This window comes from Lampetra planeri, chromosome 9 (genome assembly GCF_965212315.1).
Source record: "Lampetra planeri chromosome 9, kcLamPlan1.2.h2, whole genome shotgun sequence".
In the NCBI taxonomy this organism is placed as follows: domain Eukaryota; kingdom Metazoa; phylum Chordata; class Hyperoartia; order Petromyzontiformes; family Petromyzontidae; genus Lampetra; species Lampetra planeri.
In genome coordinates this window covers 13,660,066-13,676,689 of record NC_136115.1, presented here as the reverse complement: position 1 = coordinate 13,676,689, position 16,624 = coordinate 13,660,066, and the positions used below count along the sequence as shown (strand labels likewise).

The 16,624-nt window shown below is 49.6% G+C and overlaps 2 protein-coding genes across 3 annotated transcripts in view; one reads left to right on the top strand and one right to left on the bottom strand.

Annotated features, from left to right (window-relative positions):
• Nucleotides 1-115: 115 nt before the first annotated feature.
• NUDT13 (nudix hydrolase 13) lies at nt 116-12,041 on the bottom strand. Its single transcript, XM_078597704.1, has 8 exons — nt 11,697-12,041; nt 10,656-10,795; nt 9,736-9,843; nt 7,489-7,598; nt 5,316-5,441; nt 4,532-4,643; nt 3,880-4,034; nt 116-3,008 (listed from the first exon to the last, which is right to left on the bottom strand). The coding sequence occupies exons 1-8, from the start codon at nt 11,870-11,872 to the stop codon at nt 2,778-2,780; spliced, it is 1,158 nt and encodes a 385-aa protein (XP_078453830.1). The 5' UTR covers nt 11,873-12,041; the 3' UTR covers nt 116-2,777.
• The window catches only part of LOC144720716 (prolyl 4-hydroxylase subunit alpha-1-like), a 40,470-nt gene continuing 35,605 nt past the window's right edge, over nt 11,760-16,624 (top strand). The window contains exons 1-2 of one of the 2 annotated variants that reach the window (XM_078597700.1): nt 11,760-12,084; nt 13,735-13,865. The gene's annotated coding sequence lies outside the window, so the exon portion shown is untranslated. The remainder of the gene's footprint in view (nt 12,085-13,734; nt 13,866-16,624) is intronic. The other variant, XM_078597701.1, reaches the window with a different exon arrangement.

Sequence of the window (16,624 nt, the reverse complement as noted above, 5' to 3'; positions counted from 1 at the left end):
CAGCATCGTGTCGTGTAAGCGGCAATGTGTTTTGTTGTGTATTATCACGAACTCTGGAACCTTTGTAAATGCATTCTGTTGGAAAATACATATTTTTTCTAAGCAGTTTTTCGGCTGAAGTCTCAATCGTTTATTCCATTTCAAAAGGCAAAGCACAATACATTCGTCAGGGTTACTTACACCGTACGTATATTTTTGTGTTAGCAGTGTTGACTGCTGTCTGAATTGTTTATTTGAATTTCAAGAGGCATTGCACAGTGTGCTTGTTAGTGCGAATATTGCTTTTTTGTACGGAAATGCAAGGCACTTGATAACCATTGTGCAGTGCGGGAAGGAGGCACCTTTCTGACTGCTAAGGGCACTGCACAAGGGGGTGCGTATCGATCACGTCGTTGAAATCTCTCGAGAGCGTCGTCATTTCAAGGGGATCTTGCCCCCCCCCCCCTCGCTTGAGCGGCGGCCGTGTGTAAACACCGGGCAGCGGGGGTCACGCCACCGCCACTGCCCCGATGATTGCCGATGTCAACGAGAGCAACAACTCGCGGCCGAGTGCCAATCGAGCTCCCTCGGCACATGCGTCACTCAACGATGACTCGCTCGCTGTTTGCTGCTTGCTGCTGCTACTCACTACTGCTGCTACAATTGAAATCTAGATCATTGTCACTTCACGCAAGAGGTGGAGCCGAGGCATTCCGGTGATCATTTGTTACTTTAGCCGGTTGTGGTGTTGGGTAATGTCGAATATCCAGTCCTTGCGGTGAGATGGACTGCAACGCATCGCAGGACTGAGGAATGGCACAGTGAATAATCGTTGATGATAATAAGAGTGATCTGAGCTGCCTGTTTTTTTGTTGTTGATGATAAAGATAACCATTGAGTGGATTTTACGTCTAAAATTATATCTGCAATATGCTGCTATTAATCCATACGAAAGAAGAATACCATTAAGGCTGTCGGGTTTTATGCTGAAAATTATATTTGCAAGAAGAAGTATTGTTGTGCCATTATCAGATCTTAAATGCTACTGGACAGGTTGATGCTGTCGTGCGAGTGTTTGATGGTCATTTTCAACACGAGCACCACTTTGTACAAAGGCACCAGTAGTGGGCCCCACCATTGTAATGTGGAATTTGCACCACAGGTTCAGAACTGGCAATGGAGACACTTTGATCGTCGTCAGTATTCCTGGGATCACGCCGCACCCATCATAGGGCAGTGTCTGCTCCCAGCTGGTGCTAGTCCATCCCACCCACCCTAATGCTTCGTCTCACGAGTCGGACACAGGGCTTAAAATCAGCCGGGTCTGTCCGGGTTGGTAACCTGCATATACTTCTATATATCTGACGCACCACATCCAGTATACGTCTCGTTATGATTCCGACTGCTAGTCGCATGCCTCCTCCAATCTAGCATAAAATCCTCATCCGCAATGACCGCGGGAACGCTGCCGATGCTTTAGTTGCCAAATCTTTTCACTCTTTCCTGTCCTGCGCAGTTTTTGTTAGGTGTTGGACCAGTCCTTGATACTGCATTTGTCAACCAGTTGATTTCATATTGATTTAAAAAATATATATATAGCACCATTCGTACAATTGCACCTCTAAATATTATACAACAATTTCACAGTTACATCAATGAAGGTGCTAATCCTCTGAATAAGGAACTCTTGAACGATATTAAGTGCAAAAATCAACCAAACTTTAAATCAACAAAACTAAAATCAATGCTTTTACATAAGTCCCCCGTTTCATGTTGCGTGTCCAAACCCATCGCGGATTCCTCTTCTATCATCGGTAATAATCAGAGGTTCGTGTTGCCACACTTTCTGAGACCTCGGCCAAAACTGATTTGTGCGGTGAGCTGTGTGCGGCATTGTCATCTCGTGACGACGAGAAGTGGTGAGATGGCAACATCCTCGCCGGGTATGTAGGAGGCGGTGGGTTCGATTCCGACCCCGACGCCTGTATACTTGGAGTTTGTATGTTCTCTCCGTGGCCGTGTGGATTTATTCCCTACAAATTTTGAAACATGCATTTAGAGTATTTGGTTGCTATAAATGTCCACGTGAAAATCCACTTCGTTGAACTATCATGTTGTTTTGTTTGTTGTCCTTCCCCCGCACCTCCGATTAGCATGGCTGGCTATGTACGGTGTGAAAGAAGTTCAACATACATGCATACAGAATCAGAATCTTTATACTGGAGTAATCTAATTAGCTATGAAGCTCTTTTTCACAGATTTCACAGATATCCATCTTTTTTACAGATGTTCACAGATGTCCATATATTACTGGTTGGAACCTCCTGGTTACACCAGCCCACAGGGGATTATTGTGTCCGTCCGTCATGCAGGGAGGGGCTGGATGGGGAGGGAGGGGCTGGGTGGGGAGGGTGGGACTGGGTGGGGAGGGGCTGGGTGGGAGGGGTGGGGCTGGGTGGGGAGGGGCTGGTCACTCCGTGGTGCCCGTTTAACTTACGCCGGCTTGTGCCCGCCCTCACAGTCGGGCATATTTGCGGAATACACCACGCCGCCGTTGACCCCGGCCATTGACCGAGCAACCCGACGTTCCTACCAGCTCCCTCCGCAGGAATGTGTTTGTGGCCACGTCGCTTCTGCAAAAGAGCTATATAGCTCGGCGGGCCTTGCCTGGTGAAATTTAAAGTTTAGTTTTATTTCCCAAGGCATCGGTTCGCAAATACCAGTATTCTTTCTTCTGTACTCTGTAGTAAGTGTCCACGCTTGGCAACCAACGACCCGGGATATATTCACTGAGACATTCATCCCTGTTTGGGCACCTGCACCCACTCGCGGATGAGCCAGTGGGCGACCGTCCACTTTGGCGGCACCCAAAAGGGGACGTCGCCCCGGGCCACCTGGGACGATTCCTCCTGCGACGACACCGCCCAGCCACGCAGCACCTCCGGCGGGATGGGCCGCGAGAACGCGCTGCGTACCTCGTCTCGCGAGAACCAGCGCGCGTCCTCCAGCTCCGTGGTGTCCACAGAGATCTGCTGGGGCGGGGGGGAGGGGTGGTGACACGGGACGACGGGAATGCGAAGGAAGTGGGGAGCGGGGGGGACACGGGATGAGCAAAGCTACCGAGTGTCCTGGTTCGGCCGGGGCAGTGTGGGTGGTTTCAGAAAAGGTGGTCACCGATGTGTTCCCTCTGCCAGAGATGGGCACAATGCATTAAAAATAGAAACTACTGGAATAATGTAATGCAGATACAAATGACCAATGAAGTCATGTTATTTGGATACCAATTTTAAATGTAATGATTACATGACATTTGAATACTGCCCCAATCCGGGTCCTGTCCCCGTATAAACATTTCTAGCCTCGTGTTTTGGCACATGATACGAACAAAGGAGGTGGAGCTATCCGAGTAGTGGACGTGGTTGGCATGATATTGATGATTCAGAGATGAAGGGAGGGGAGGGGCATTGTTTGGATGTGGTGGGCTGGGTGGTGGCAGGGTGGTGGTGGGGTGGGGGGCACCCATGCGATGACTTGGTGATGGGCACCACGTCATCGCATACACCATCATCCCAGCCAACACTGCCCCAACCCAAATCGTAACAACCATCACCCGACACACACCATCACTCCAACCTGCACCATCATCACCCTGGCCTACACCAGCCAACACCATCACCATATTATAAATCCAAACCATCACTCTGCGACCATCACCCTACACACACATCACCCAAATCCCAAATGCACACCATCATCATCCTGGCATGATTAAGAGATGAAGGGGGGGTGCAGTGTTGGGATATGGCGGGCTGGGGGGGTGGCCTAGATAATGACGTGGTGATGGGCAGAGCTGTGGCGATGGAATGACGGTGCGCCCGCCCGCCTGCCGGCCCGCCGGACCTCCGTGTGGCCCTCCTCGGCCACGGCGTGGCACGCCAGCATCAGCGAGCTGCTGGGGAACGGCCAGTGCTGGGAGAAGACGAAGTTCAGGGAGGACACCGTCACCCCGACCTCCTCGGCCACCTCCCTCCTCACCGCCATGTCCACGTTCTCGCCTGCACAGCGGCGGCACGTGAGCCCCTCTCTCGCGTTGCACCCATAAACGATTTTTGGAGAGTTCGTCGTACAAAGTCACGAATTTTTTCGAGAGAAACAAAAATATATAATTGCATATTCATTACGTTTTCATTATATTTGAATGGAAATATTTAATTGCATCTCGATTTCAAATTACCAAGTTATATAAATTACGCGAAACATTTTACACTCACGGAAAATTGTCTGATAGTGTTGATTAGGGTGATGATGGTGTACTAGTACAAAGGTGCTGGCTGGGATGATGGTGTATGGCAGGACGATGATAGTATTTTAGTGTGATGGTGTTGGCTATGATGATGGTGTATGTCAGGATGACGATGACAATGATGATGGTGTGTGTTTTGGTGATGGTATGTGTAGGGTGATGGTGGTGATGGTGGTGAGTGGGGTGATGGTGGTGTGTGTGTATGGGTGATGCTGAAGTCACTCGGAGGATCTTCCAAGAGCCACGCACCGATGTCGCAGAACCCTGCGACGGTGCTGTACATGCCAGGCGGGTGGATGTCCTTGCGGGCCAAGAGACATCGATCGCCATCCACCACCAAAACGATCACTACAGGCGCCATCTGAGGTCAGGACAGGGGTTGGTGGATCATGTAGAGATTTGTGTCACTCCCAGACCCCTTGGGCCAGCAAGGTAATGTACGGTCAAACAACCCCACGACCCCGTGCCCTCGCCCAGCAGTGCATTGACGAAGGGGCGGCTGCAGGAGGAGTGTTCTTCGGATGCAGCCGGTGGCAGTAATCACCCCAATTCACACCGTCACCCAAACACACCACCACCATCATCCATCATCATCCTGGCATACACCGTCATCACAGCCAACAGCATCATACTCGCACGCCACCATCACCCCAATCAACAAAGTCAAAGTTCCCCCGTACAGCCTTAACAGACTGTAGGGGCAAGTGCTGTTAGCTAGCACCTATGAAGGCCGGAACGGTACACGAGGGGGTGGGTGGCCAGCACCACGCCCGACCGCCTTAGTCTCCCCAGTGGCGATGTTTACACACCGCACCAGGTACTCATTTGAGGCTGAGTCGACCTAGGGGAGGCCCGGGACCGCTTCAGATAATCGTCACTGGGTGTTGGCCGTGAGCGGGAATCGAACCCGGGTCGCCGGGTTCATAGCGCAGCGCGCTAACCGCTACACCACCCAAATGCCCCCAATCAACACACCGTCACCCACACGCACAGTTGCAGTGAATGAGCAGCAGCTGCTGCTGTAGGTGCCCACCTGTGGGTACTGCACGTGGCCCGTGTCGGGGCAGGTGCGCTTGCTACCCGACGCGTCCCGCAGGCTGAGCCGGCCCGAGCGCCCGCTGAACCGATGATCCCCGTGCCACCTTAAAAGCGCCTGGCCCTGCAACATCATCCATGGGGCCGTCCATAAATGACGTCACGCGATTTTTGACAATTTTTTACCTCCCCCCCTCAAATATGACGTCACAAAGCTCTGACCCCCCCCCCTCCCAAAATAAAACATGCTTAAAATCGCTTTAAACTATTGTCATTGTAGTGCGTATTTAATGTGCCGTTGTAGGAGAAAACATTTATTAAAAAGTCTATTTAATTAAGTAGAACGTGTTGTCTATATTTAAAGTTGCGCATTTTGATGTGACGTCACATTTCTCAAACCCCCCCCCCCCCCTTGTCACACATTGTCACAAATGTCTGCCCCCCCCCCCCCCACCTAGGTGCGTGACGTCATTAATTGACGGCCCCCATCATCAACATCATAAATCCATCATCAATCATTACCGTAATCATCCATCGTCGTATATATCATCAAACCATGGAGTGTGCTAATCTGTGCCACCACTCCACCCCATGGTGAATTAATGAAGTGCAAATGTTCACATCTAATCTAGCATAACTGCATTGAAACACAAAGTTAATTTATGCAATGCAAAATCATTAGCTCTGACCTATGCTCATTTGTTGTGTTTTTCACGAACATTTCCAGACGTGGTAGCTTTCAGTGGTTGCCCGTTAAGAGAGTCCATTTTCAGGCGCACACAACCTGTAATTAGTGTGCCTCTATTAAACCCAGCGTGATGTGCAAAAAGTCAATTCGATAAACTCAACAGCAGCTACATTCGTAAGTGGTCCATAGAGACAGAGAAGCCCATCTGCATTGAAATGTGCTTAGTTAATTGATGGGAAGCGACCGCTGGCTTGCATGAGCAGGGCTCTGCATTAAGCCGAGACACACTGGAGATAATTGCCGAATGGAGGTCGGTCAGGAGCGCGACTTTCACTGCTGTGGGTGTGGTGGAGAACGAGGAGTTTGGGCTCGGCTCTAATCTCCCTTGGACGGCACCCGTTGAATGTACGCAGAGACACACCAGGGGAGAGGAGGCAACAACAATCCACCCCAGGGTTTTTAAGTCTCGGTTGACGACGCATGCAGTGAGAGCCCTGGATGTGCTGGCAGTGACTTCATCATCAGCTCTGACTTAGCCACCCATTGACTGGTATCGAGACAAAGATTCCCCCGTGTAGCCTTAACAAACTGTTGGGGCAAGTGCTGATAGCGGCACGGTACACGAGGGGGTGGGTGGCCAGCACCACGCCCGACCGCCTTTGTCTCCCCAGTGTCGATGTTTACACACCGCTCCGGGTACTCATATGAGGCTGAGTTACGTTGGGGAGGCCCGGGACCAGTTCAGATATGCTTCACTGGTGTTGGCCATGAGCGGGAATCTAACTCGGGTGGCCAGGTTCGTAGTACAGCACGCCAACCGCTATACTACCGCTCACCACACAGAGTACCACAGTCTCACATGCGTGACCCTTAGACTCGCATAGAGACCCTTAGACTCGCATAGAGACCCGATTGGTATCGGGTGATAATGCATTCCGGTGGTAATTGGAACATGATGATACTGCTGCAGCACTGCTGAACTCCACCAGACCAATTCTCATGGGAAGCTGCGTGGGCTGCAAGTGTGTATGTACGTTGAACTTCTTTCACACTGTACGTAGCCAACCGTGCTAATCGGAGGAGCAGGGGAAGGACAATAAACCAAACACAAAAAGCAGTTGTAAGGAAACGAGTTTTCAATCCATCAGCCTGCAGGAGAAGGCACTGATGATGAAGCCATTACCAGTGCATTCCAGTTCCTTATTGGGTATCTATTTAAGTATGTGGATCCCTTTGAATCTATGGCTATCTACACGAGCCTGTAGGTCTCAAAGTTTGCGGGTCTCTATGAGAGTCTGTGGGCCTCTAGGTAAGTCTATGGGTCTCGATTTCGGAAGAGCGCTAATGATGAAGCCACCACCAGCACATTTATATTTCTGAGTGAGTCCACCTGCACGCGGTTGTCACCTACGACTGGAAAACCCCGAGATGGACTTTTGCTGCTTCCTCGACCAGGGGTCACAAAAACAACACCGGTCGACACCTTAGACAACATGTGTGCATCCTTCCCAGACAGAAGGAAGAAAGCGCTGCGCATCTTCATGAAGGATCCATCCAATGCCGCCTCCAGGGCACCCTTGTTCGCGCAAGCCGCTGTGGGGGAGCAGAGATGGGACACTCGGTGAGACACATTGAGGCACGACTTCTGCTACTTTTATTTTACCAGCTCAGGCCCACTGAGCTTTATGACTGTTTTTCAGAAAGTGATCTGGCCACATATGATAGTTCAAGGAAGTGGCTCATCACGTGGAAATTTATTGTAGCCAAATACTCCAAACACATTTTTAAATGTGGAGGGAAAAACCGGAGGACTGGGTGAAAAGTCCATGCGACCACGGTGAGAGACACGCAGACTCCAAATATAGAGCAGGCGTCAGGGTTAGGATCGAACTCACGCCCTCCTGTATACCAGGCGCGAGAGTTAACATCTCGCGACCGTGGCACCGCACGACTGACGGTACAGGATGAGACGAGCTAAAACTGTTTGAGATGTTTCCCATTAACAGGACGTGTTAACAGGGCCAGATTTAACGGGGTGGGGGAAAACAGAACTCGAGTATACGGTAGTTTGCATCTTCCCGTTGCTTACAGCATAATTTTCATTGTAAAATACGCAGAGTTTGTTGTTTGCAATACACTGCGTCCCTGCAGTGAGGTGTGTGGATTTTGTGTTGGTTGCAAAATCAACGAGATCTAGCAGAAGGAAATGATGGCGAGCTCTGGTGAGGCCAACAACATTTGTCCATAATGTTAGCTGTGCCTCCCCAGCCACCTACAAATGGGGGTGGTGGGGAAGACTCATTTGGGGGGGGGGGACAAGCCAAGCACGTGACGATGCATCAATTCATCGACACAATCGCATTGTTTCGCTCGCGATGTACGCATCGAATGTGTGAATAGATGATTTATGATGCATGCTTGGCTACGTACGGTGCAAAATAAGTTCAACATATATACAACGGAGCTAACTGAATTCTTCATAATTGAAGACAAACGAGATGGTAAAACAATAATTGGTGCATGTTAGTAACTATTGCATCAAAGGGGGGTGGTAGGGTGGGGGGTTAAATCATTACAAGTTTGGTAAGTACCCCCCCCCCCCATCATCACCCCTGCTCACAAACCGAGCTTCACCTCACGGCTGAATCGGAGGGCGCTGAGAGGAAATCACAGCTGGCACGGGAAGAGAAGCGAGAAATTTCACACCAAACCTCCGCTTATTTAGGCAGCAGTAAACCCTGTTGACTTGTAAACGGGCAGAGCTTGGAATTTTAATGTTCTGGGCGTCAAACAGCCAACAGAGACGGTGAGCTACAGTCCACCTCCAGCTTGAGTTTGGGGGCATACGGTGACCTCTTGAAACACCAACTTTGTTCTACAAACCTTTCACAAGGTAAAATAATAAAAACATCAATCTAGGGCCCCTTGTCAATCCACTGCTGGATGGAGGCATTCACCACAAGATGTGTCAGTCAGGGGGATATTTGACCATACCTTACCACGCCGGTCAATGTGGACTAGTGAGGAGGGGGGGGCCAAGGTGGCCCGGACCGGTTCTGATATTATCACTCGCCACTGATGTCAGCCGTGGCTGCGAATAGAACTCCGGTTGCCGGGTCCATGCAACACTAACCCGATTTGACCAGTGTGGTGAAGTAGGGTCACGGTTTAAGCAAAGCTTTTGCCCCTAGTTTGCATACATTGTAATTCATTGCTTCTCGGCACACACACACACAACTCGGTGCGTCCATCGTGAGTGCAGGAATCGATGGCGAATCGGTGTAATCGTCACGCGCAGAATAACATTTGCCGGACACAGATCGTTTGGGGCTGCGACGCACGAGTGATACGTGCTTGTGCATCACAGCCGCGGCACAACCAGCGGACTGCTGCGTCTATGTTTTCTAAACATTGTGCTTGGCGGAGTGTGTGATCAGTCTCTAGGATTGATGCGTCGCGCGTGCTCTCTCCCCCACGACATCCACGCTCACTCAACGAGCCACGCCTGCCACTCTAGATCTGTCGGCTCCCACCAAACGGAACCTCTCATGAATCCCATCATCTGCAATTTGCTCAGATGTTTCAGGGCTTCCGTCAAGTCTCACCCTGACAAGCTGCCACCGCTCCTAATGACCTCCACGGTGTGGACAGGCCCTTGTTCAGAAGCAGATGGACAAAAGGGCTATACATTTTTACTGAGAGCCAGACCACCATCCACCACCACTATTACCTGTGTCCAGAGCGAACCGTGGAGTGAGATCTGGGGTGCAGTCCAGCAGCACAGCATCGTGAAGCCTCTCGGGGGGCTGCCCCCCAACATCCAGCACCCTCAGCACCTCTGTTACAGTCCCAGATGATCGATGGGGGGGGGGGGGGGGGCGGGGGTAGAGTCAGGAGTTGGGCACAGGTCACGGGTTAGGGTTAAGCGTTATAGATAGGGGTACATAGTAGCATGTGGGTTTGGAATAGGAATAGGAATCAGTGTAGTGTTAGGATAAATGGATGCAGTTTGTGATGGCGTGACAGTTAAGGTTAGTGATAGGATTAAGTTTAGTGTTTGAGTTTGGGGTAGCGTAAGTGATCAGGTCAGGGGACGGAGTGATAGGTATGAAACGGGAAATTTATAGAGTTGAAGGTTATGGATCTGGACAGGGTGAAGGACACAGATAGATGTAGGGGCAGGGGTCAGACACACTCCGGACATGTCAATCTGGCGTGCGTGCACACAATGGATATATAAATCGCCAAATGATATCGACAATATTGCGATCGTACACACTGTTGACCCTTTCCCGTTCCAAGACATCTGCAAGTTGCAGGGTGGGTCCTGTTCACATCTGAATTTCGGAACGCACAAGTGGATCAGCGTTAGTTTTATTTAGAGAGGCGTAGCGCCGTTGTTTTTAAAGTCATTGTACTCGCCGCAAAGAACTGTAGCGACACGACCGCCACTCTCTGATAGATGGCCCCAACATTGTGCCACACGCCCTCCCGCATGGCCTTGTGGGAGCCTCGGTACTGATCAAATTATTTTATTTTAGTTTTTCTTCTGCTTTCGCATTTGGTGATGTACACGTACGTCATCAGAACGAGAAAGGGTTAAGCATGCACCAGTGTACATTGGCACACGACCAGGCGAAAGCGTGCCACCTGCGGCGGGCAGCCAGGTGGCCCTGTAGGCCGAGTCGTGGCGCTGGACAAAGGGGGCGAGGCGGTGGAAGAGGAGGTAGAGACCAGAATCCATCGCCTGCCTGCATTTGGTGTCGTTCTCCTTGAGCTCCTGGACGAGCCTGCGGGCAGGGAAATACACGGGGGGTTGGCACTGAGTGGCGAGACAGGATTGCCAACTTTGGCTGGTGATGTATGTAGAACTTCTTTCGCACCGTACGTAGCCAATCCTGCTAATGGGAGGTGCGGGACACACTGAGCAGGGTGCTGCCGAGGCGCTGAGTTTGAGTATGGGTCTCGGCTATGGTGGTAAGTGGGGGTGGGTGAGGGGTGGTGGGGGGTGGAGACGTTAACTACCTCGCCTGGTATACAGGAGGTCGTGGGTTTGATCCCGACCCTGACGCCTGCTGTATATTTGAAGTCTGCGTGTCTCTCTCTGGCCTTTATCGCGTGGATTTTTCTCCACGTTTAGAAAGACGCGTTTAGAGTATTTGGCTGCTATAAATTTCCATATGATGAGCCACTTCGTTGAGCTATCATATGTAGCCAGATCGCTTCTGAAAAAGAGCTATATATTCTTGGTTCTTTCGGTATAGTCACGTAGAAGGGAAATAATAAAATAAATAAAATAAAACAATAAAATTCTCACGACGTTGCGATTGCAACACAAGCAATCATCATCAGGTGTGAAAACCACAGCAAGAACATTTTATTGTTTTATTTGTATTATTTCCCTTCTACGTGACTTTACCGAAAGAACCAAGAATATGAGAATATGAATCCCTGCAGTCACGAAAGTTTTAAATCGATTTGAATAATGTTTTCTTTTCAAAATGTAAATATGGTTTTGGGGGGGGGGCAAAGCTTTGTGACGTCATATTCGAGAGGGGGGGGTCTGACTTTTTGTGACGCCGCGTGACGAGAGAGGGGGGGGGTAAAAAAATCCTTCAAAATCGCGTGACGTCATATATGGCCGACCCCTGACTTGCTGCCGACAACATTCTCCCCCGCGAGGGCGCTCACCTGACTTGCCGCACGTGGCCCGCCAGGTGGCGCGTCGGCGCCGTCCCCGCGAGCAGCCGCAGCCGGCGGCGGAGGGAGCCGTCGACCGCCGCGCGCCTCGGGGTCCCGGGCCCCGTCGCCATCCGCGCCATCCCCAGCAGCAGCAGCGGCGGCAGCGGCAGCAGCACGACCGCCATCGCCTCCCCCTTCCCCGACAACAACAACGACAACAACAACGACAACAACAAGCACGCGAGTCGCGGCGGCGGTGGTGGCAGCCGGAGCGAGAGGTCACCACTCCCGCACGAGAAGAAGCTGTCCCGGAAGCGTTATCGGACGGGGGGTGGAGTTTGCTGCGAGTGTGCGGATATCAGAGCGACCGGTGCGCGTGAGTCGTTGAGGTCACCGCGTGAGTCCTTCAGGTCACCGCGCGAGTCGTTCAGGTCACCGCGCGAGTCGTTCAGGTTCAGGTCACCGCGTGAGTGGTTCAGATTGAGGTCACCGCGTGAGTGGTTCAGGTTGAGGTCACCGCGTGAGTTGTTCAGGTTGAGGGGGGTTAGAGCGGTGGTGCAGCGGTTAGCGCGCCGCGCTGCGAACCCTGCCACCCGAGTTCGATTCCCGCTCACGGCCAACATCGGTGGCGAATATCTGAACCGGTTCTGAGCCTCCCCTAGGTCGACTCAGCCTCAAATGAGTACGTTGTAGCAGTGCGTAAACATCGCCCCCCCCCCCCTCCTCGTGTGCTGTGCCGACCTTCATAGGTGCACACTTACCCCCAAACAGCCAGTTTAGGCTGCACGGGAGGTCTTTGCTGCACATGGTGGTCCAGATGTATTGTTATGCCCCATATTAATTGACCCTTAAAAATCTTGCCCCCTTTGCATAATAATTTCTGTTTTTTATAAACGTGACTTAAAAATAAACTTCGAGAATGAAATGGGGGGGGGGTCACAAGACATCTGGGCCACCCTGTAGATGGTGGATGACCCAACTTGACCACTGCTCTCAATTGTTGGTGTGGGCGCCACGGTGGGCGAGATGTTAACTCCCTCGCCTGGTATGCAGGAGGTCGTGGATTCGATCCCGACCCTGGCGCCTGTTGTGTATTTGCAGTTTGCGTGTCTCCCCGTGGCCGGGTTTTCCCTCGACTTTCAGAAACGTGCGTTTCACAGTATTTGGCTGCTATAAATATCCACAAAAGCCATCATTTGTGGCCAGGTCGCTTCTGAAAAAGAGCTATATAGCTCAGTGGGCCTTAGCTGGTAAAATAATTCTTTTTATCGTTACGTAATCTTCTGGCACGGTCACCCCCCTTCATTTTGTGGCTGTGACCCAGCCGTGAGTGAAGTTGCCAGGGCCCCGCAATGTTCAGTTGTTTTGGTGTCGTGATCTGGACGTGGATTCTTCGTTTTCATCCAGAGCGTGGCTTGGCTAGCGTACAACGCGGCTGGATAACCATCGCATGTAGAGTACTGTACAGCAGGCCCTGCACACGTGGCGGAGGTCGCCGGTTCGATCTCTCTGCGTGGCAGCTGAAACGTATGAGATGCGCACGTCGAGTCGGCGGTGTGACTGAGTCAGGCTGAACGATTAATCGATTTCAAATCGAAATCGCAATTTTAAACAATGCGATTAGCAAATCGCAAAGGCAGCGATTTTTTTGCGATTTGAAAAGTCCTATTATTTACTTTTTGGAATAGTTTTATTATGTTATTATTATAACTTTATTTATTTAACTTAACAATTGTTCTATGTTTGTTCTATTTCAATTTAAACATTTTAATAAATGTTGGAAGCAATTCATATATTTTAAGTTCTCATCCTTGCATTAGATTATATAGAGCAGTTCATATTTTGATGGTATCATGTGGTAATGCTCCATCACATGTTTTAAATCTATTACACAGTGAATATTGAACTGAAGCTTAACTTTAAAACATTTAATCGCAAATCAAATCGCAATATCTATCAGAAAAATCGCAATTCGATATTTTCCCCAAATCGTTCAGCCCTATAAATGAGTAAGCGCCACGGTTTAAAGTTTTAATGTCTCTGTCAGCTAAATAGCGTGGATGACCGTGCCAAACTTATTCAGCATCCTGTGACCAAATCAACCGGACTGCGTCCAATCCCGTACGCCAAGCAGGATTGAGCCAGGATAGCTCATGGACTGGGCAGCCCCCGGGCACGGTGAGTTGTGGCAGTCTGCGGGGATACGTGGTGGGCAGCAGAGGGCCTCGTCCTCTGCAGGGTGGTCCAGATGGCATGTGATCCCCAATGAATTGACCCCTAACATTTTTTGCATATTAATTTGTTTTAAATAAACCTTACTTTAAAAAAAAATATTCTACGTTTTAGAGAATAAAATGCGGGCCAGAAGACATCTGGACCACCCTGTACTCCTGACCGGCTCGAGTAGCCAGATCATTTTTTTGGACCCATGCCTGGCGAGACTGAACGTGTGTGTGAAACACAATGACGGTTGTTGACGTCTTAGAGGATGCACACATTCCAAAGCCTTGTCAAGAAACAAGGTAATCTTACACATGGTGGAAGTCATGTTCGCAACAAAGGTGTGTATCAGAGGAGCATACCTTTTGTATGAAGGTTTTCAAGAGTGCAGCTCACGGCGTCGTGAATATGGTATTGCAGTGATGGTATTATTACACGGGGTGATATTAGTGCAGCTCAAATGCAGAGACAGACGTGAATACACTCAGACACGGAGACAATCTGAGACAGACACACGGACACGGAAACACTCAACCAGACACGAATAAACTCAACCGGTTCGGCAAATTCTTGTTACGGATTTTGGCAGCGCCACTTGCTTTATTTGTTTTCGTTGAGAGCAGAATGAGCAAGGAATAGGGAATTCTCTCTCGCCTTCAATGCCATGCCTCTTAAGTCACCCACCTGGGCCCACAGTGAGTTTTTTGGGTTCAGTGTGCCGCGAAGATTGAGCCTGCTGAAAAGTGCGTGGCCTTGGAATGAGAAATGTTCAGAGAAACTAAAACTAAACTACTGTGTTAATTTACCAGCTAAGACCCACTAAGCCATATCACTCTTTTTCAGAAGGGATCCAGTTACAAATGTTAGTTCAGCGAAGTGGCTTATCACGTGAAAATGTAAAGCACCCGAATACTCTAAACGCATGTTTCTAAATGTGGAGAGAAAATCGGTATAAACCACTACCGCCACCAACAGCATAACTACCACGCACGAGTAAGGTGACGGTTCAGGGGGAGTACGTGATAGCTCTGGTTCCAGCCCATTTTGCACATGGGTACGAGTCTGGTACTAATGCTTTGTTTTAGAACTAAATAAAAATCACGTTTCACTGTGTTGTTCTGCGACCCACGAATGGGGTCGCGACCCATAGTTTGGGAAGGATGCTTCCATGTCTTGGCTCGCAGTGTTCACCAACCCGCACCATAATATACAGTATGATCTATCCCCCACGACCCACACCGCGTGCTGAAGCCCTCATCCAGCAGTGGATTGACAAAAGACCTGCAAGGTAAAGGTCCAACCATGCCATTGCTCACTCACGCCACTTTTGGCGGAACCCCACTAGCAGGAGCGCTAGAGACCCTCTTAGAGTCCAGATAATAATTGGCCTACTCTTCCACTGTGGTCAGACGACTTGGAAGAGGTGGGAGTTACCCACACTTTACCCCACCTGGGGCAACTACCCTAGCTTTACGCGACCTGCCAGTCGACTGGAATTTTATTTGGGAGACTGAACGGAGGTTTTCACCACGTACTTTCTAAGAAAACTTGTCTGTTAACTCATCATCAGGCCCTGCCTCGTACAGTATCTAAACTGCCGGAGCGCATTCCACCACTTCACGTGGATGCAAAGTGCACCTAGCCTGGCACAAGCGCCAAGGAGAATGTCACCCTTACACCGTAGTTTTGTTGTTTGGAATGGACGCTAAAGGAATTATCTTCCGGTGTTTATGCAACTAAAGTACCACATACGTGAAAAATAAAGTGGTATAACCTAATTGTCTAAGGTTGGTAATAAACAACAACACTGTCAACTGCCAAACTAATGCCTCAGGTTATGTATGTATGTTGAACTCCTTTCTCACCTTACATAGCCAAAGGTCCGGGGGAAGGACAACAAACTAAACACAAAAAGCAGTTCCAAATAAATTAGTTTTCAGTCTAGATTGCAAAGGAAGGAAGAGCGTTCCAGACGGTAAAAAGTTGCACTTTTGCAAGAGACTATCCTGGTGGTCTTGCATTCTCACCTGGTTACACAACAACTTCTGATTATGAACTTCTGAAAGAAGAAAGTTTTATATCGGTGCATATTGTCGTATATGACACGGATCGCAGGCTATGGTCACTGACATGGAAATATCGTCTGAAATGTGTGTAAATATTCATAGAGAGGTGCGTACATTGTGATTAAACTGAGATGAATAGGAACATGCGGGTGAGAAGACAAATGAAAATAAGTCATTCCCGTAATAAAAGTGGACTTGGGCAAGTCATTACTTGAAGGGGAGATGAGCGATAAGACTGGTTAAGGAATGGCAGCCAAATGAGAGAACTACCAACTTGGAGATGGAGTGCTTAAATCGGCTTTTGTGCAGGAGGGATAGATGACGGTATGGAGCAGCCCTCATCCAGCAGTGGATATACCACGGTTAAAGATTGATCCCATAACGTTAAACATAATCCATCGCATATAGAGGCCCTGTATAGTTTTCATGAAAGTTGACTTTTTTCGCTTTGCATCTGAAAATAATTGCGTTGCCATTTCACTTTGATTAATGTACGACAAAAGTACAATATTCAAACCGATGAGCTGTCAAATCACCCAATGGTGTTCGTGCAAGGCCCTTGCTTTAAAAACCAGCATCTGTTTGAATGTCAAAACACTGCTGATGAGACCAAGAAAATCGAAACCGGCATAGAGTGTGCTGTTCAAACCG